Source organism: Mustelus asterias, chromosome 8, assembly GCF_964213995.1.
Source record: "Mustelus asterias chromosome 8, sMusAst1.hap1.1, whole genome shotgun sequence".
NCBI lineage: Eukaryota > Metazoa > Chordata > Chondrichthyes > Carcharhiniformes > Triakidae > Mustelus > Mustelus asterias.
The window spans coordinates 79,309,989-79,330,896 of NC_135808.1; the positions used below are offsets into that span (position 1 = coordinate 79,309,989).

The 20,908-nt window shown below is 41.9% G+C and overlaps 1 protein-coding gene across 1 annotated transcript in view; it reads left to right on the forward strand.

Annotated features, from left to right (window-relative positions):
• hmcn1 (hemicentin 1) overlaps nt 1-20,908 on the forward strand; it is a 493,052-nt gene that overhangs the window by 397,503 nt on the left and 74,641 nt on the right. The window contains exons 71-78 of the mRNA XM_078218304.1: nt 4,449-4,585; nt 6,197-6,338; nt 7,359-7,503; nt 12,791-12,918; nt 13,394-13,550; nt 16,284-16,405; nt 19,834-19,998; nt 20,620-20,727. Coding sequence (XP_078074430.1) covers nt 4,449-4,585; nt 6,197-6,338; nt 7,359-7,503; nt 12,791-12,918; nt 13,394-13,550; nt 16,284-16,405; nt 19,834-19,998; nt 20,620-20,727 — 1,104 coding nt within the window. The remainder of the gene's footprint in view (nt 1-4,448; nt 4,586-6,196; nt 6,339-7,358; nt 7,504-12,790; nt 12,919-13,393; nt 13,551-16,283; nt 16,406-19,833; nt 19,999-20,619; nt 20,728-20,908) is intronic.

A 20,908-nucleotide genomic window follows, 5' to 3' on the forward strand; every position in this document is an offset into this window, starting at 1 on the left:
AGTTTAATAAACACAAAAAGTTTTACAGCCTCCTTTATACTGCAATAGATGCAATTCTGTCACATACCAGAGGAGGAATCGTCAGCTCTGGACCTAAGTCCTGTGATCAGGGTGAAAAGCGAGAGTGTTTGCCGTTGTGGAGCCCAGCAAGCAATTGCAACAAAATGCGCAATACTAGACCCATTGATTACGTAGCCAGGATTTCCCAATATATCTCATTGCGGAGTGGGCAAGATGTAACATTCCCGCCATTCTCTCCAGGCCTACCCAGGTGTATATTTAAAAGGCACGCGGACAGTTCATTTTATCTCGCTCTTTATAACAGAGCAGGAGATAGCACACAGAAGCCATGGTGCACTGGCTCCCAGATTCAGGGATGCGTGGCTAGAAATGCTGCTAAATGCAGTGGAAGACAAGAAGGACGCCAAACTCGAAGAATAGACAGAGGTGGCCCACCCATTACCACACCCCTGCAAAGTGGCAAGTGGCAACTCCCCTCTCAGAGGGATGGCCCCCGAGGGTGCTGCCAAAGGTCTCAGGGATTAGTTGCATTGCATTCTTTACATGACACACATTTGCCAGTGGGGTGTTGCTGAAGGTTGCCATGTGCATCCCAAATGCTGTCAAAACATCTTTTTTCCTTGCTTAGGACGAGTTAATGTACAACAGTTGTGAGAGAGAAGACAAGACAGGGCATGTCCAATCTCTAACTTCTCACATCATTCAAAGAGTGGGCTTCTGAGCTAGCGATGAGGATCGAGGCTGTGGATGTGGAGACAGTGAGGTCAGCGTCAGCCTATAATCCAGCGAGGAACCATGCTTCATGTCTTCATATTGAAACCTAAATGCTCAGTACTATGTTGGAGGCAGGCAATACAGTCATTTGTTTTCTCCACCTTCCATTTCAGGGTCCAGCAGGAAAGGGTTTAGGCCTTTAGACACTAAGCCTCAATCTAATTCCAGCCCCAGACTGCAGAGGAATGCACATGATGACTGTGATGATATTGCACCTATTGAGCCATCACAGCAATCACCTGCACCCTCCACCAGCCCAGAGAGACACATTGTCACAGATATTAGAACAAGTTCAGGCAGGCTCTCGCATTCAGTGGTCATAGCACACACTCGAGTCCATAGCAGGAGGAGGTAGGACAGTCACGGTCACCAACACCTGGAGGACTACTGGGGAAAAGGCCCCTGCTAAGTCAGAGTCTGATGACAAGTTTCTGGGAGTAGTCCTGGAAAGATGTTGGATATGCAGTGAGAGGCGGGGTACATCAGGCAGAGGTGTCAGACTTGCCCAACAAAGTAGCATGTGAGGCGGAGGAGTTTGTCCACCTGATGGCTGGTGAAGTGGTAGCAACATGCGCTCGCATCAAGGTGTCCCCATGGGGAGGATTGTGAATGCCTTGGAGAACCTGGTCCGGAGAGCACCCAGTTTCCAACCCAGGCCCCCTACCATCCTTTTTCCCTTGCACACTCCATGCCAACACATCCAGGGTCCACCAAGGACAAGCATCAGAGTCCATGCTGAGTTTAAGTTAATTTCTTAAGTGCAAGTTGATTAATTCACAATTTCAAAAAAAACCTCTTAATTGATAAAAATCCACACATCACATTTAACTTTATTTAACCTTTAATAGAAACAAGCATTTGCATTCAGAGTCCCACTTCAAAAACTTTATAATTACTTGGCGCTGTCAATCAAACTGTGAACTGGCAGACACCCCACTATAATGATGACAGGTTAGCACTACTGTAATGATAGACCTCAGGCTTATGTCAACAGGTAGAGTAAAACAGCACGGAGTTTTATTAAACACTGACAGTTTTTTTTCCCAAATATTTAAAGGGCAAGTAATTTAAAGAGAGCCAGCTTTCCTAACCATTCCAATGAGTTTATGCACTGTTTAACACACAATCATACCTACTTTTAACAATCTCAAAGGGCAATTTACCCCTCTGAAAAGGTACCTGACTTGTATCAAAGCTGTCCCAGGACCATACACAAAGGGTACCTTGCTTTCTAAAAGGGTACCATACCTCCGCAAAGAGCTCTGATAAATGTAGACCTTGTCCAAACAGGCCTAAAGTGTAGAAGTCATGTTTTGACCATTCCACTAGTGAAAATCAGATCTGACTGGGGCAGCTGCACTTTAACATGTACAGTTGCCTCCATGAAACACAGATGTACTATTTGGAATGCACCTTCATTCTGTTGTAGGGAAATATCCCTTACCAGTGCAGAATAGAAGTTGAGTCGCAAATCAAGGTTCAAAGCATGTCTTTATTGTACAATTACTGGGATCCCAGGGAGACCCCCGTAGCCAGCTCAGAAACAGTGGCTTGGCCACGTTGATCTCAATTAAATCACATCAGCGGTGTATCTTTATAGAGTTTCAAATTCAAGCGGGAACATTTGATTATGCATTTTTACAATATGTATAAAGTGGTCTGTCAGTTTAAAAAGTCCCTAGGAAGTTTCATCGATTAGCATTTGTATGGTGTGTGTTCGTGTTAATGGGATTACTTGGTCCTGCCCCGGTGTCTAAATGCGTTTCCCATTATCTTCTCTATGTGTCCTCTTATCTGAATTGATCTTATTGTTTCGTGTCTGTGTTTCCTGCTTGTGAGATTGAGTGTTAATGTCATCCTGTCCTGTTGGATGTCTGGAGTATTTCATTCTAATCTTTTATTCTTGTATCTTAGTTTATCAGATTTTTATGTCTGCCTTGGCCGAATTGGTAATATTTCAGTGATAGCTTGGTTTTGATAGCCCACTCTATGTCTCGTTTCGTAGGGATCTTGATCGTCCTTGGCCAGTTTAAAATGCAGCTGCGCGCTGTTGCTAGGCAGATTAGGGATCTTCCGTAGTTTTTGAAATTCGTGAGTCTCTCAGCTGTGCAGGGGGGGACCCGATCGAATATCCATCCGGGGGTGCCCCTCTGCATTGTTGGCCCGTTATGAGTGGTGCCAATTAGTCCAATATGTAAATATGTTTGATGATACAAATATGGTTTTCTGGAAAATTTCCTCCTTCAATTCCTCCCTCTGTGAAAATGGCGGGAGCCAGATTCGGGGACAGGGCTTCCAGAATTGTCCCTTTGTAACCATTTTGACTAAGATAGAGAGCAAAGATTCAGGCCACAACCATTCCTGTATATGGTGACATTGAAAATACTGTATTCATTTTCACGTTTATGACTTCTGATTACAGGAGCTTATTATTACATTGGAGGAAGAAACGGGTGTGTTTCAATTTGTATATCTTCCACAGATAGATTCTCTATCTGGTTTCTTGTTCTAATGCAAAGAGGTGTTTCATAAAAATATATGTATGTATTGTTACTGCAGATTTAGTTTATTTTCCTTTTTACAGACATACATTTTACTGTATAATTTTGTTGCAGCGTACTTAAAGTAAAATATATTGACACATTGGGCTGGATTTTCCCATCCCAAATCAGGATGGAACGGCAAAACAAATAACACTAACGGCCTGAGTGCCAGTCTGGTGCCTCAAGTCCCAGCGCTGCTAACGTTCCCGAGAACAACGAGAAGTGGGAAAGTGAAGTCTCCCACCTCATTAATTGCACATGTGTGGTCTTTAGAGAGTTAATTCAGTGCTTGCATTGTGTATTTTTGAGATTTGCATAAGGGATTATGACCAGCTCCAACCTCTGGAAACACAGGTTCCAGCACTGAAAGGTTTTTTTCAAATGGGGGAAAAAAGTGAAAGTTTGGACAATAACCTACAGACCAGCAATGAAATATTACTAACCAAATAGTTGTAAGCTCTCCATTTGCCTTGGTCACTTTGAAGATGAAAAACCTTTAATTTTATTTTTGAGACCATGCACAGCCAATTCAGTTCAGAATGTAGCCGACTTCCCTGGTGTTTTGTCTCCATTTCCAACACTTCCCCCGGACATTAGTTGCCTGGAAAACTGGTGCATTATGACTGTGGAGGCAGATTAGGGCCATTAAGACACTGACCCTGTGAAAATCACACCTCCTGGCAAGCTGGCAATTGAGGCAGGAATGCAAGCTGGGATCAATCCCACCTCCTGATTCCCATTTGAACAGGAAAATCCATCCCTCAAACGCTTTGGGAGTCAGGTCTATTAGTGTCTATCAGCTAGGGAGGGCGATTTCTAGGGTCTTGTCTGTCCAGGGAATCTCACAAACTGTGACATTGCCCAGTGTGTAAACAAGTCCTATGTTGAGTTATTCTTATCTGTCCGTAGAATGAGTGTGTGGTTCGCAAGCTCCAATGTCCATAGAGTAGAGGCTAGAGAAGCCAGTCATAAATATCACTATGTCAGTGACATCCTAGTTTGTGCAACATCTTTCAATGATCAAGCAGACTCTGTTTTATGAGGAAGGGGGAGTTAATTTAAATGTTGTTGCCTAGTTTTACCTTGGTTGCTGTTGTGTTTTTGTTCCAGTCCCACCAAACATTGCTGGTCAAAGTGGGCCTCAGGACTTGGCTGTGTTAAAGAATGGACAGGTAATCCTGGAATGTAAGTCTGATGCTGTACCACCTCCAACCTTAACCTGGCTAAAGGATGGCAAGCCATTAAAGGTAAATAGCCATCTTCATGTTAATACAAGGTAACTGGATTTAGAGAGCATTGCAAATCATTTTAACATTGAGTGTTATATTGTGATGGGTTAAATAGATTGAGGCTCATTCTAACCCACAAGTGACTGTACAAAATCGCTGCTGGCATTGCAAACAAAAAAAATGGATAATTGTTCTACTATAAGAGGATAATAATTAAATTTTTGTAGGACTTTATCATAGTGCTGAAAAATCTCACACACACACTGAACTACTTTTGGAATGCAGTGACTGGGGTAACAGAGCCACATTATAACAAATTTGTATCAGCAAAATCCCACAATTAAGTAAATGATTGCCTTGTCTGTTTCCCAATATTGATGAAAGAATTCCTGAAAACCAAATGGAGATTGAACCAATTTTGATAGTGGGTTTCCAAAGATCTCTAGCAGAATGAGCAACTCCACCTCTACAACAACTTGCACTTATAGAGCACTCTTAAATGGTCCTAGGTGCTTCTCAGGAGCATGATGAAACAAAATTTGATACCTGCTGCCTAAGGAGTTTGGTCAAACTGGTAGGTTTTAAGATGTGTCTTAAAGGAGAAAAGAGGTAGAGAGGTTTAGAGAAAGAATTCCAGAAATTAGGGTCTTTGGCAGCTGAAGGAGTGGACATCAATGGTGGAATAATTAAAATCAAGGAAACTCAAGGGGCTAGACTTGGAGGAGGGCAGATATCTCATAGGGTTCTGGGACTAGAGAAAGTTACAAAGAATTTTACAGGAGGGCATTATTACTTGACCAGTGGAAGAAAGGTTGGTAGGAAACCAACCCACCGACTTAAAAAATAGCTACCCATCAACAATAGCAAGCTGTCCACAACCTAAACAAACAGAGGGTCAGACTTCTGCCCTTCAGCAGAAGAACGTCCTTCCCTTGCGAGCTCTTGAAGTCCTAGCAGCGCCAAGGAGGCCCATGAGGTCCAGGGAATGGGCGAAGGAGAAGGGTGAAAGACAGATTGACAGGTTTTGGAGGTATGGGTAACTTGGGGGTGGTGTCTCAAATGCATAAAGGACATGCCACCTTCCTTCCCATCTCTTCACCAAATTTGTTAAAATATATCCTTTCCACTCTGGCCCACTTTCCACACTTGCTTATTTTCCATTGCCCAGTGCATTATGGCTGTGGAGGCAGATTAAGGGCAATAAGTGGACAATGATTGACCGCTTAAGGGCAGGCAGGTTAATGGCGCCTTACCCACCCACTGTATCATGGGAGAGGTCAGGGGTGGGTGGCAAAGTGGTGGTCTAACACCCAACATATTTTATGTGTCCCCCCCGCCCCCACAGCTAAAAACACACTTAACGATTTGGCTGCAAATTCCAATCCAAGGATAAGAAAGGCATTGCTTAATGAGGAACCAGTATAAATCAATGAACACAGGTGTAATAAGTGAACAGGACGTGGTGTGAGAAGGAACATAGCAGAGTTTACTATACATTGTGATAGAATTCAGAGCAGCCAAAGCACTTGGTTGCCACCTGCTCACCTCAAGCCCTTGTGTTCCTACTTGCATCCCAACTAGTTTTTGAAGTTATGTTGTGACTTCATGCTCCTTTAATTAAATTTGCAGGCCACTCCTCGTTTACGCATCCTCTCCAGCGGACGATACCTTCAGATTAATAATGCTGAGCTTGCAGATACAGCCCTATACACTTGTGTTGCAAGCAATATTGCCGGAAAAATGACAAGAGAATTTACCGTAGCAGTAAATGGTAAGTATACATTCAAAATCTTCCCATCTCTGGCTCAGGGAAATGGTTATTAACATAGTCACTGTTTCTGGAAAAAATGCATGGTAGTGTGAAATGGAAATGACTATTTGGATTTTAAAATCGATGCCAAAATAACAGAATTATTGGCCTCAAAGGAAGAGTAAGGGCATGTGACTCCGGATTTAACTAAGCAATTGACAGCACCTGCTGGAACATTGGGACCCAAAGTAATTAGGCCGAATTTAATGTTTGTGACAGGGCTGAAGAACTGACAGGGTGTCCTTTGTCACCTCCTTTGAGAAAGGCCCACTGGAATGAAGTACCCATAAGTGAACCCCACCGAAAACCTGCAAGCAAACCCAATAGCGTTTTGCTTCACAGGCTCCCTGTATGGCAACTCCCTTCCCACCCCCGAATAGCAGTAGTGGTGGTGGGGCAATTTATTGGGCATTAATTGCCCACTTCAAGGCTTCAGTTAGAGTTTGGGTAGGAATGCTGTTCACGAGTCACAGACTTAATCAGGCATAAACCAGAAGGTGGCAGGGACCCCAGCAGACAACCTCCCATCCAATTAAATTCCCCCTGCCTCCAAACTCACTGCCAGGCCGTGGGGTGCATTTAGTTCCACCATTATTTCAAGCTTGCAATGTCAACTGGGAGCTTCACAAGCCAGAAGAATATGCTGGAAAATTGCAGATATCCTGTACATACTTTCTGTTTGAGATTTCCAAATACAGTGTGTGCATGATGCAGACTAGACTCCTACCAGAATCCAACAACAAAGCTAGGATCAATTTGTTATTTTCTGAACTATGAAATCAATAACTTGTGTGTATGAAAAGTTCAAACAAATGCAGGGATTCTATCAAATTTGTATTGTATAATTAGCAGTATGAGTGAGTGATGTTCTTTTGTTAGCAATGAAATACTATTTTTTCAACAAGATCATTTATTTTTGACAAACAATGCAGATATAACCGCACTAAATTAGTCCTAATCTCTGTTGCTTTGAACATACAGTTGCTCCAACAATAAAAGAAGGTCCTCAGACGGTGACTGTCCACATGAACCAGCCTGCGGTGCTCAATTGTGCAGTAGGTGGGGTACCAGCTCCCCAAGTTACCTGGAGAAAGGATGGTGCTGTTCTTTCAACAAGCAACCTGCGGTCAGAAGTCCCTTTTCACACACAATTCAATTTATTTTTCTGGGGTGGGGGTGGGAAGGGAATCTAGAGAAATGCTAATAATATGTTTTTCTCAACTTAAAGTAATGGGATTTAAAATTTCTTTTGGTGGTCCTACCTGGTCATCATACAGTCCAAGTTGTATTTACATCTGGTCCATAGAGTCCCTACAGTGCAGAAGGAGACCATTTGGCCCATTGAGTCCACACCGACAACAATCCCACCCAGGCCCCATCCCTGCAACCCCACGCATCCACCCTGCCAGCCCACCTGACACTAAGAGGCAAGTTAGCATGGCCAATCAACCTAACCCGTACATCTTTGGATTGTGGGAGGAACACAGTAAGAAGTTTAACAACACCAGGTTAAAGTCCAACAGGTTTATTTGGTAGCAAAAGCCACATAAGCTTTCGAGGCTCTGAGCCCCTTCTTCAGGTGAGTGGGAATTCTGTTCACAAACAGAACTTATAAGACACAGACTCAATTTACATGAATAATGGTTGGAATGCGAATACTTACAACTAATCCAGTCTTTAAGAAACAAAACAATGGGAGTGGAGAGAGCATCAAGACAGGCTAAAAAGATGTGTATTGTCTCCAGACAAGACAGCCAGTGAAACTCTGCAGGTCCACGCAACTGTCCACGTTGTCTACCTGATACGCTGCAAGAAAGGATGTCCCGAGGCATGGTACATTGGGGAAACTATGCAGACGCTGCGACAACGGATGAATGAACACCGCTCGACAATCACCAGGCAAGACTGTTCTCTTCCTGTTGGGGAGCACTTCAGCGGTCACGGGCATTCGGCCTCTGATATTCGGGTAAGCGTTCTCCAAGGCGGCCTTCGCGACACACGACAGCGCAGAGTCGCGGAGCAGAAACTGATAGCCAGGTTCCGCACACACAAGGACGGCCTCAACCGGGATATTGGGTTTATGTCACACTATTTCACATAAATATTTCTGCTTTTTTCCTCCTGAGTCTTTATCATGCGATCCTAGAATCAGAATTTATGTCACACTATTTGTAACTCCCACAGTTGCGTGGACCTGCAGAGTTTCACTGGCTGTCTTGTCTGGAGACAATACACATCTTTTTAGCCTGTCTTGATGCTCTCTCCACTCCCATTGTTTTGTTTCTTAAAGACTGGATTAGTTGTAAGTATTCGCATTCCAACCATTATTCATGTAAATTGAGTCTGTGTCTTATAAGTTCTGTTTGTGAACAGAATTCCCACTCACCTGAAGAAGGGGCTCAGAGCCTCGAAAGCTTGTGTGGCTTTTGCTACCAAATAAACCTGTTGGACTTTAACCTGGTGTTGTTAAACTTCTTACTGTGTTTACCCCAGTCCAACGCCGGCATCTCCACATTGTGGGAGGAAACCAGAGCACCTGGAGGAAACCCATGCAGACACAGGGAGAACATGCAGGCTCCACACAGACAGTAGTGACCCAAGGCTGGATTTGAACCCGGATGCCTGGAGCAGTGAGGCAGCAGTGCTGCCCATGACCTGGCTTGATAAACTTGCTGCTCTTGTGTCTCATGGCTTCTGTTCATGACTTAGCTGAGAGAAATTGACCAACCAGAACTCAGTCAAATCAGAGAATAAAGCAGATGAATGCATGGCTGGCGAGATGGTGTAGGAGAGAGGGTTTTAGATTCTTGCAACATTGGGACCTGTTCTCGGGGAGATGGGATCTGCATAGTTGGTATGTACTTAAATATAGCCCAGGGGGCGATTTGCTAGTGCCATTGGGGAGGGCTTAAACTAAATTGGCTGGGGTGTGGGAACTAGGAAGAATTATCAGAGACGATATTAGGGTGCACAAAATACTGGGAAGAGATAGATAGCACAAGAGTACAATAGTAAGTTATTACGTGGGGTCAGAGTAAGGGAGAAAGTAATAAAATCTAAATTAGGGTATGTGAATACACAGTGTGTGATTAATAAAATTTGTAAGTTACGGATGCAGTTTGGCACATGAAAATATGATTAAAGCAAATTATTATGGATGCTGGAATCTGAAACAAAAACAAAAAATGCTGGAAAATGTCAGCAGGTCTGACAGCGTCTGTGGAGAGAGAACAGAGCTAACGTTTCAGGTCTGGATGACCCTCCCTTTATCAGAAAATATGATGTTGTGGCTATAACAGATACTTGGCTCAAAGATGCTCAGGACTGGGTGTTAAGTATTCTTAGATGCAAGATATTCGGGAATGGTAGGAAAGGAAGAAAAGGGCGGAATGGCAGTATTGATTAAGGAGAGCATTGCGGTGCTGGAGAGCGAGGATGTCACAAGAGGGGTCAAGGACAGAAATTATTAGGCTAGAACTAAGGAACAAAAAATGTGCAATTACATTGCTTTGTGTAGTCTAATGCCATCAAATGGTGAAAAGGAACAAATTTGCAAGGAAATTCCAAAGAGGCACAAGAATTATAGAGTAGTTATAATGGAGACTTCAATTATTCAAATATAGACTGAAATAGTAGTGGTGTAAAGGTCAGAGAGGGGCAAGAATTCTTGGAGTGTGTTCATAAAATACTTCCAGAGCAGTATGTTTCTAGTTCGACGAGAGGGGAGGCCCTGCTGGACCTTGTTCTTGGGAATGAGGTAGACCAAGTGGATCAAATAGCATTCGGAGAACATTTAGGGAGCAGTGATCATTGTATCAAAAGGTTTAGGTTGGCTATTGAAAAAGACAAAGAACAATATAAAATAAGAGTAATTAATAAGGGAAAGCCAAGTTGAGTGGGCTAAGAATGGAACTGGGCTGAATAAATTGAAATCAAAGGTTGACAGGAAACATGGTGAGCAACAGGTTACCTTCAAGGAAGAGTTCAAACACAGTTAAGGTATAGTTACTTGAAAGAGAAAGATAAGGTAAACACATCCAGAGTTCCCTGGATGGCAAAAGAGAAAGAGTTTAAGATGAAGAAGAAAATATTTGCTTATGACAGTTGTCAGATGGATAATAGAATGGAGAACCAGGCTGAATATAGAAGGTTCAGAACAGAAGTGAAAAAGTGAATAAGAGAAGCGAAGAGGGAGTATGAAAAGAGACTGGGAACGAACACAAATGGAAATCTCAAAGTCTTCTACAGGCATTCAAATACAGGCCAACCAGTTTAATTTCAATGTTGGGAAAACTTGTAGAAATAATAATCCAAGACAAAACTAATGATCACAGAGACAAATATGGATCAGTTAAGGAAAGTCAGCATGGATTTCTTAAGGAAAAATCATGTTTAGCTAACTTCATGCTGGAGTTTTTTTGAAGAGATAACAGAGAGGGCTGATGAGGACAATGCTGTTGATATAATGCCTAACAACACTTTTAAGCAAAGTTATAGCTTATGAAATAAGAGGGAAATTAGCCACATGGCTACATGACAGAACAACACATACGAGTGGTTAATGGATGTATGTTGGGCTAGAGATACGTTTTGTAGTGAAGCTCCCCAGGATTTGTGTTTGTTGCATTCCTGGTGTATATTAATGACCTAGACTTTGGTGTACAGAGCACAATTTCAATATTTGAGAATGATACAAAATTTGGAAGCATTGTGAACAGTGAGGAGGATAGAGTAGAACTTCAAAAGAACATAGATAATTTGGTGAAATGACGGATGAGTGGTGGATGAGTGGCAGATGAAGTTCAATGTGGAGAAATGTAAAGTGATTCATTTTGATCGGAATAGGGTGAGACAAAAAAAGGATACAACTTTGAAAGGGGTGCAAGAGCAGAAGGACCTGGCTTTATATGTGCAGAAGTCATTGAAGTTGGCAGGACAGGTTAAGAGTGGTTAATAAAGCATACAGTATCCCTGCTTTATTAACAGGGGCATAAAAAAGCAAAGAGGCTATGTTGAACTTGCCAAGACACTAGTTCAGTCACAGCTGGAGTATTGTGTCCAGTTTTGCGTTCTGTATTTTAGGAAAGACATGAAGGCATTGGAGAGAATGCAGATTAGATTAATGAAAATGGCTCCTGGGATGAACAACTTCAGTTATAAAGATAACTTGGAGGGGTTAGGACTGTTTTTCTTGGAGAAGAGAAGGTTGAGAGGAGATTTTTATAGAAGTATTCAAAATCATAGATAGAGTTGATGGGGAGAAACTGTTCCTACTCGTGAAAGAATCAAGAACAAGAGGGCAAAGACTTAATGCAATTGGCACAAGAAGCAAAAGCAACATGAGGGAAAACTTTTTCACACAGAGAATCAAATTGAGATAGGTGCTGTTCCTCGAGCTTGCATTGAAATTCACTGGAATCACAATCTGTTCCAGTGAAGCTTAATGCAACCTTAACAAACAACACCTGATCTTTCAATTTGTCACTATACAGCATTCTGGACTCAACACTGAGTTCAACAATTTCAGCCTGTCACCTCTGCACCGCCCCCACCTCCCCCCACCTCTCTCCCCCCCCGCCCCCACCCAACCCCCTACACCACCACGCCACCACCACCACCAAATTTGTTTTTCATGATTTTGCTTTCAGAGACAGTTCTTCATTATTGGGTAATTCACATCTGCTCTGGGCAAGTCTTTTGTTTCATACTACAACCACTGATCCACTTCCTTTGCCTTTTGTACCATAGAATCTTTTGTTAGTTAATCCCTCTCATCCTCCACCCTATCACAGACCTTCCCTTTTGTTCTTTCTCCACTCCTCCTCCCTTCCATTTCCTTAAAATCTATTAAATCGCTATTTCCCTTCAGTCCTGAAGAAAGGTTCTTGACCTGAAATGTTAATTCTGTTTCTTTCTCCACAGATGCCACCAAACTGGCTATTTTCAAATTTTTCTTTTTTTATTTTGCCTCTGAATTACTAGTTCAATAACATAACTACTACACTACCTTCCCATCACAATGCCTCTGTTAAAGTAGAAAACACAATGACATAAATATCATAAGCTCCTTTTGTGAAGCGCATAACACTTTTTTTGCTAAGCCAAATAATCCCGAGATCCCACGGTGGTATTACTAAAATAAAATGTTCATTGTGTGAGAAATGACAAGTGCCAGTCTATATCTATCATTTTTGGATACAGCATTCTTGAGAGCAGCCATTGGATAAGACATGAGGACTATGGCTAATTACCTACATACAAGGGATCATGGCCCTCTGGCCCTCAACAAAATGTTAGTGAATAACATTGTTAGAATTGATGCTGCAATCCAAAAGTAATTAATTATATGTGAAGCATTTTGAGACGTTTCTGCAAAATGTACTAAATGAAAGTAATATTTTTCCCCCAACTAGGTATTCATTCTTGGATGATGGTTCTTTGCATATTGGCTCAGCTCAAGTAACAGATACAGGTCGTTATCTGTGCATGGTAACTAACACAGCTGGAACAGCTCGGAAGCGAATTGATGTTCAAGTCTACGGTAAATACTGTTCATATGATAGTCATAAATTACTGACACAACTTGGTAGCAAAGTCATTTGAAACTTCAAGGGGTGGCCACGCCTTCTCGTTAGCAGAAAAGGATCCAGGTAAGAGTGCCATGCTCAGGGTAGCATGCCATGGCCAATGGCGGAACCAGCTAATTTTCCAGCCACGCTCACCCCAAAACTGGAAAATCCCACCCGATGTCAACAGACCTTTGCATGGTCGCCACCTCCCCCGCCCACTATGATTCCTGTGGCTGGTGGGATGGGAATATTTCCCCCATTGTATATATTTTCATTATCAGGAGAAAATTCTATTTCCCCAAATATCTATTGTTACCTATTTATGCAGAAACTCAAACTACAACTGAGCTATCTTTCTCTATAAATAAACATTGCTCACTTCTACTTTTTACACTTCTGAAATCTTTTTGTCCAATGCACAACAAAGTTTTCTCTGATCTCTCCTAGTTCCTCCATCTATTGCTGCTGACCTCAACAATATCACAGTTCTTGTCAATGTGCAGACCACTTTGGCATGTGAATCTACTGGCATCCCAAAACCTACAGTCAGCTGGAATAAGAACGGGCGCCTACTCAGCACTGATCAAAATCAGAATATGTACAGGTGATTAAATCTTATTATCGGAAAACATAATGATTCCTGACATTGCCCAATGAAATATTTGAACATATTGGTCCCTATAACACTCAATGGCATGGGTTATTGCATTATCAAACAGTTTCAATATACTGATGTCAAATTTTAGTGATTTGTTATGAAGTGTCTAAAAAAAAGATATAGCACATCACAGGCAGCCGCCAACCTCTTGATAGATCCACCAGAAGCAAAATTGCAGTGAACTGAATCAAGCTGACTCTATTGTGTGCTCTAGTTCAAATAGGTCATTGCACTAATACTGCAGGATTACTGTTTTTTGGTCAAATTAGCGGTTAAACATATCACTATGCTTAAGGGTCTCCAAACCAATCCAGTGAGTAATCCACACAACTAGGGTGTCTTTTTATTCAATATGAGGTACGTACTCTTCCACTTAAAGGACATGCTCTGTTTACTATGTCTAGAGGAATTATTCATGAATTGACAAAAGTCCAAGATGAGCTACGCACATGTACAATCTAACCATCTAAAGTCAATTAATGTAGCAGCATACTACACTGGTAAATTTCTTGATTTGTATCCAGCCAAGACCACCCAACTAATGTGTAAAGTTCTTGCATCCAATGCTGTTTTTGCTGCACCACCTCTTTATCCCAATTGGTAAAATTATTTTTTTTAAACCTAATCATTTTGGTATCCGAGCAATAACATGAATGTTACAATAAGGTTCCACTATAAACTCAGTGAATTATTGCAAAATATCTTCTGATATCCCACATATAGGTTCTATCCTGTGCTTAATTAAGTGAACAACACAAAAGCAGTATTCAGGTTCAACTCTTGGCTGTTATGCCACTTTCCCCACCCTCCTTTAACCGATGAAATAGTCAAATCACTCACTGATCAGGTTCACATGAAAGTAGACAGGGTGTGCAAAGGTGCCTGTGAACCCTTAACCCTGTGTGAGTTACTGCCTTTTGGAGCAGAGAAAATGGCATTAGAAAAGGTGAGATTCGGGTCCCATCACAGAGGAAGTCTCCTTGGCATGTTCTTTTAGATACTGAAGTGAATTCAAAGTGAATTTTACACATACCTACCTCTGTGCAGTGTTGACTATTTTAAACAGTTTATTGGGATTTGAAGTTGTGGTTGGATAAAATGCAACAAAATTACATCTTCCAATGTTTTTGTGAATGTCAAAAGTGAAGGAAAAACATTGATTTCTTAAAACATATTGGATAGATTTAGCTATCATACTAACTCCCCTGCTGCACAAGTACCTTTCTCTTTCAGTTTTTTGTCAGACTGCTCGTTAGGTGGGAAAACCGACATCATCTAATCATCGAGTTGATTACATTTTCTCGCAATTAATTGCTGGGCACCATTAATGGTGGTTATGGAGAAGTCTGAAATGGCTGTATTCATAAAGTGACCCATTTCCCATTCATTTGCTGCCCTCAGCAGAATGGTGATCCATGTACAAACATAGGAATTAGGAGCAGGAGTAGGCTATTTGGCCCCCAGAGCTTGCTCTGGCTGATCACGGCTGTTCCGACTGTGGCCTCAACTTCACATTCCACCTAACCCTATTAACCATTGATTGCCTTGTTAGGCAAGAATCTATTTACTCTGCCTTAAAAATATTTATTGACCTGCCTCCACTGCTCTTGGAGCAGCACGATGGCACAGTGGTTAGCGTTGCTGCCTCTCAACACTAGGGACCCAGGTTCGATTCCTGGCTTGGGTCACTGCCTGTACGGAGTCTGCACGTTCTTCCTGTATCTGCGTGGGTTTCTTCCCACAGTCCATAAGACACTCCCAGCACTTAAAAATGGTGCCTCCATTGCTCTCCAGGGAAGAGAGTTCCAAAGATTATTTTTTTTAATTTATTCATGGGACATGGACGTCGCTGGCCAGTATTTATTACCCATCTCTAGTTGCCCCAGGGCAGTTGATAACCACATTACTGTGGCTTTGGAGTCACGTGTAGGCCAGACCAGGTAAGGACAGCAGATTTTCCTCTCTAAAGGACATTAGTGAACCAGATTGGTTTTTCCAGCAATGGTTTCATGGTCATCAGTAGATTCTTAATTCCAGGTATTTTTTATTGAATTGTAATTCCACCATCTGAGAATGATGGAATCTCAAATTTGAACCCGGGTCCCCAGAACTGAGAATTAGCTGAGTTTCTGGATTAATAGTCTAATGATAATACCGCTAGGCCATCGCCTCCCCATGACCCTCCGAGGGAGAAAAAAATCCTCATCTCCATCTTCAATGGGAAATGTCTTATTTTTCAACTGCGACCTCTAGTTCTAGTCTCTTCCATAAGGGGAAACATCTTTATTCCTCTCAGTTGCCATTCACTCTTTGACTGCCTGTGGAATGTGGATTACCAGGGCTGTGAACAACATATGGCTAATGGGCTGTACCTAGGACATCCTTGCCATATTGCAAGTAAAAGAGCTAACCATGTCATCAGTTGTTAAAGAAGTATTGTGTTAGTGAGTGGGCCTTGAGCAAAGTTGTTAGCCTGAACAAAAGGGTAGGTAACACTGCCCTAGACAAACTACCTTTATGTAGTTTTCTAAGAATTAAATGTATTAAGTGGCCTGTGTGAGGAGAAAAAAGTTTAAAAAGCTTAGGGCTTCATTTTGAACATTAGCAAATTTGCAACAAGAATCCAGTAAGGAGAACAAAAGCAATGAACTAATTTTCTGATTTTGTTTTTCTCTGCAGATTGCTTTCCTCTGGCTCCCTTGTAATCATCTCACCCACTGTAGAAGACACTGGACACTATGAGTGTAAAGTGTCTAATTATGCTGGGGAAGATCAAAGAGCTATCAGACTTACTGTACAAGGTAGGTAACTGATAGATTATGATGGGCTGGATTCTTCATGTTGTAAGGCACAATAGTTTAATTTTCTCTGGCAAATGTTAATTGTATATTAATTCAGTGTGTAATTGTTCTTGGGCATTAACTGGAAATTCACTTGTGCTTACATATAGGAGAAGGCTAATTGTGATTGTTGGGTTTGGATATGCATGTTTGTCACGTGTCTATGTAAATAAAAGCTTACAAGTGTGTAAAAATTAGAATCTAATTCTAGCTTTCACACCTGACTATTGACATTATACCTGCAGGGAACTGTTTGATTTGTTATTTAGTGCAATATTTTAACACAGCTCTGTCTTAACCCATCTATTTTAGAAGGGATTAATGGCTGTGTTACAATAGCCACAGTAAGAAGTCTCACAACACCAGGTTAAAATCCAACAGGTTTATTTGGTAGCAAATACGATAAGCTTTCGGAGCGCTGCTCCTGAGCTTCGTCCATCTGACGAAGGAGCAGCGCTCCGAAAGCTTATGGTATTTGCTACCAAATAAACCTGTTGGACTTTAACCTGGTGTTGTGAGACTTCTTACTGTGTTCACCCCAGTCCAACGCCGGCATCTCCACATCATGATTACAATAGCCACACGGCAATTTAGTTCACGGACAGAGGGAATTAACCCTTCTCATGTTTTGGTAAAATATCTCAGATCATTGCTTTGACAAGTGTAAAAATAATCTGTGGACAAGTTATTAAATGAAACCAGTGGATTCCATTCTGTGAAATGTCAGGCAGCATGGTGGCACAGTGGTTAGCACTGCTGCCTCGCAGCACCAGGGACCCGGGTTCAATTCTGGCCTTGGGTCACTGTCTGTGGGGAGTTTACATATTCTCCCCGTGTCTGCATGGGTTTCCTCTGGTTTCCTCCCACAGTCCAAAGATGTGCGGGTTAGATTGATTGGCCATACTAAATTGATCCTAGTGTCAGGGGATTAGCAGGGTAAGTATGTGGGGTTATGGGAATAGGACGTGGGTGGGATTGGTGCAGATGCGATGGGCCGAATGGCCTCCTTCTGCACTGTAGGGATTCTATGATGCTACGAAAATGATTTGTGTGTACAAGTGCCCATGACACACTTGTATGGAACTCATTACTCTATAGATTTGAGAAATAATCCCCCCAAGAGCAATGCAAGACTGGTACACTTGAATTATACCACTGGTTTTATATTGCTTCCTGCTCAAGGGAGACTTAGTTCTGCATGTTCTCAGTATTATCCAAATGCTGGATAAATTTCAATACTGACATCAATAAGAAAATTAAGAATGAATTGTATGTTTCTCATTACTACATTATTTTACTTTGGGGGTACCCCAAAAATGTGCTGGGGTCCATCATTCCTTTTGGATGTTCCCACATAAGGATTTACCCAGAAATTGTCCACAAGGGCTAAATTCTGCTGGATAATTGCACCGGACTGGGAACCATCCGACAAAGTGATTTAAATTGTGAACTTTGGATGGTGCCAAATTTACGTTCATAGTTACTCTGAAAGAGTTAGAAGGAGTAAAAGCACTGTGGTTAGCACAGCTGCCTCACAGGGTCAGGGACCTGCGTTCGAATTTGGTCTTGGATGACTGAGTGGAGTTCGCATGTTCTCCCCACGTCTGTGTGGGGTTTAATCCAGGTGCTCTAGTTTCCTCCCTCAGTATAAAGATGTACAGGTTAAGTGGGTGGATATGACAGATGCTTTGGATTTAAAGCAAAGGTAAGTCACTACGCACTGGCAGTCTGCCGGTAATTGCTACTCCGAGGTGCAGGACAAACAAAGCAAGGAAATACATAATAAATGGTAGCATACTGGCAAGTGTAGAAGAGCAGAGCGACCTTGAAGTATGTGGTTCACAGATCCATGAAGGTGGCAGGACCTTGACACAGTTTTGATTATTTACAGGAAGGATGTGATCACAATAACAATTAAGGAAGGGAAGACCATAAGACATAAGAGCAGAATTAGGCCACTCGGCCCATCGAGTCTGCTCCGCCATTCAATCATGACTGATATTTTTCTCATCCCCATTCTCCTGATCCGGATTTTCCCCATAACCCCTGATCCCCTTATTAATCAAGAACTTATCTATCTTTGTCTTATAGACACTCAATGACCTGGCCTCCACAGCCTTCTGCGGCAAAGAGTTCCACAGATTCACCACTCTCTGGCTGAAAAAGTTCCTCCTCATCTCTGTTTTAAAGGATTGTCCTTTTAGCCTGAGATTGTAGCCTCTGGTTCTAGTTTTTCCAACTAGTGGAAACATCCTCTCTGCGTCCACTCTATCCAGGCCTCGTAGTATCCTGTGAATTTCAATAAGATCCCCCCAACCTTCTAAACTCCACAAGTACAGACCCAGATTCCTCAACCATTCCTCATACGACAAGTTCTTCATTCCAGGGATCATTCTTGTGAATCTCCTCTGGACCCTTTCCAAGGCCAGCGCATCCTTCCTTAGATACGGGGCCCAAAACTGCTCACAATACTCCAAATGGGGTCTGACCAGAGCCTTATACAGCCTCAGAAGTACATCCCTGCTCTTGTATTCTAGCCCTCTCGACATGAATGCTAACATTGCATTTGCCTTCCTAACTGCCGACTGAACCTGCACGTTAACCTTAAGAGAATCTTGAACAGGACTCCCAAGCCCCTTTGTGTTTCTGATGTCCTGAGCATGTTCCCATTTAGAAAATAGTCTATGCCTCCATTCCTCTTTCCAAAGTGCATAACCTCTCAAACTCACTGTGAAACTCACTGTGCAGGAGGGTGGTAGAGGCAGAAACATTCATCGCGTTTAAAAAGTACATGGATATGCATCATAATATTGTAGCTACAGGGGTATGGACCAAGAACTGGAAACAAAAGCCGACTTTGGCAGCAGTGTTCACAAACCAAGGAAGAAAAAAACATGAAGAGTGTTTAGAGGAGATTAGGACGATGTAGCTAGGACTTGAGAATTCTAGCTATGAGGAAAGATTAAATAAGCCAGCGTTGTTTTCTTTGGAAAAGGGGAAAATAAACTACGGTGCATAAATTATGAGGGGCCTAGATGGAGTGTTTAGGAAGGACTTACTTCCCTCAAGAGAGAGGTCAATAACTAGGGGTCTTAAATTTAAAGTAATGAGTTGAGGTATGAAACTCACTGTGCAGGAGGGTGGTAGAGGCAGAAACATTCATCGCGTTTAAAAAGTACATGGATATGCATCATAATATTGTAGCTACAGGGGTATGGACCAAGAACTGGAAAGCTAAAAGGCTAGATACCTTTTCCTTGGCTGTACCTACCCAATGGCTCAAATGGCAGCATCCTATTCTGTGCGTTTCTATAACTTTATGAATAAATTGATTATACAGAGTCCTGGCTCTGACCTGTTTATTCCATTTAAATTTTTTTCCCATTTAGTTCCCCCTTCAATTGCTGATGAAGCTACCGACCTGTTGGTAACAAAGTTGTCGTCAGCTGTTATTACATGCACTGCCTCTGGTGTCCCAGAACCAACAATTCACTGGATCAAGAATGGAGTCAAGCTGCCACCTCGAGGGGAAGGCTACCGTATTCTCTCCACAGGTAATAGCATCTGATAAAATACATTCCTAGAAGAGAAGGAATTTCTGGAGATGCACAGCAAGTCTAGCAGTATCTAAAGAGAAAAATCTCTTAACACTTATCAGAACTGATAAATAGTCAGACCAAAAATATTAACCTATCTTCTTTCTTTCAGAAGCTGATCAGCTTGTATTTCTCTTTTTCAAATTTCCAGTGCTCTGTGTACTTGCTTCAACACACTTCTATGTCCTTAAAATGAAGGGCCTTTAATTTAATCTGCATACTAAGTCACTACACAGAATTCAAGTTTATGTATGCTGACCTTTCTACACAGATCCTATCGAACAGCGACTGTACCAATGTATCGCTATTAGCGTTGTTTAGTCTTGCTAATCAGTAAGTTGAGAACATTGTGTGACACGCAAGTGGAGGAAATTTTCATTGCAGATCTAATAGTTCATGAACAGACACAATTACAAGAAAGAGATCAAAAGTTACCATGTTACTTGTTTAGTTTTTTGGTACTCTGTGTGCTGTAACAGGAATGTCAGTATGGTTTACTTGTCACATGATAAATAAATACAGAAACTAGTTATAGGAGTTGTCAATTCACCATTTTGCTCCAACTTCTCATTAATTCAGGAACTATCGATATCAGCACTGCCAAGCTCAGTCATACAGGAAGGTACACATGTATTGCAAAGAATGCCGCTGGCACTGCACACAGGCAAGTCAACCTCAGAGTACAAGGTAGGCACTCAGTAATTTTATATTTATTTCAAGTTATTAGGAATAATTTGTAATTTGGTGCAAGAGATAAATAAAGTTTGCTCATTGTTCTTCCCTGCACAGTACCACAATCGTGCCAAATCATTTAATTGTTTAAATAACAGGACAGAATGTGAGTGGTTCAAGGAACAGCAAGTCAGTA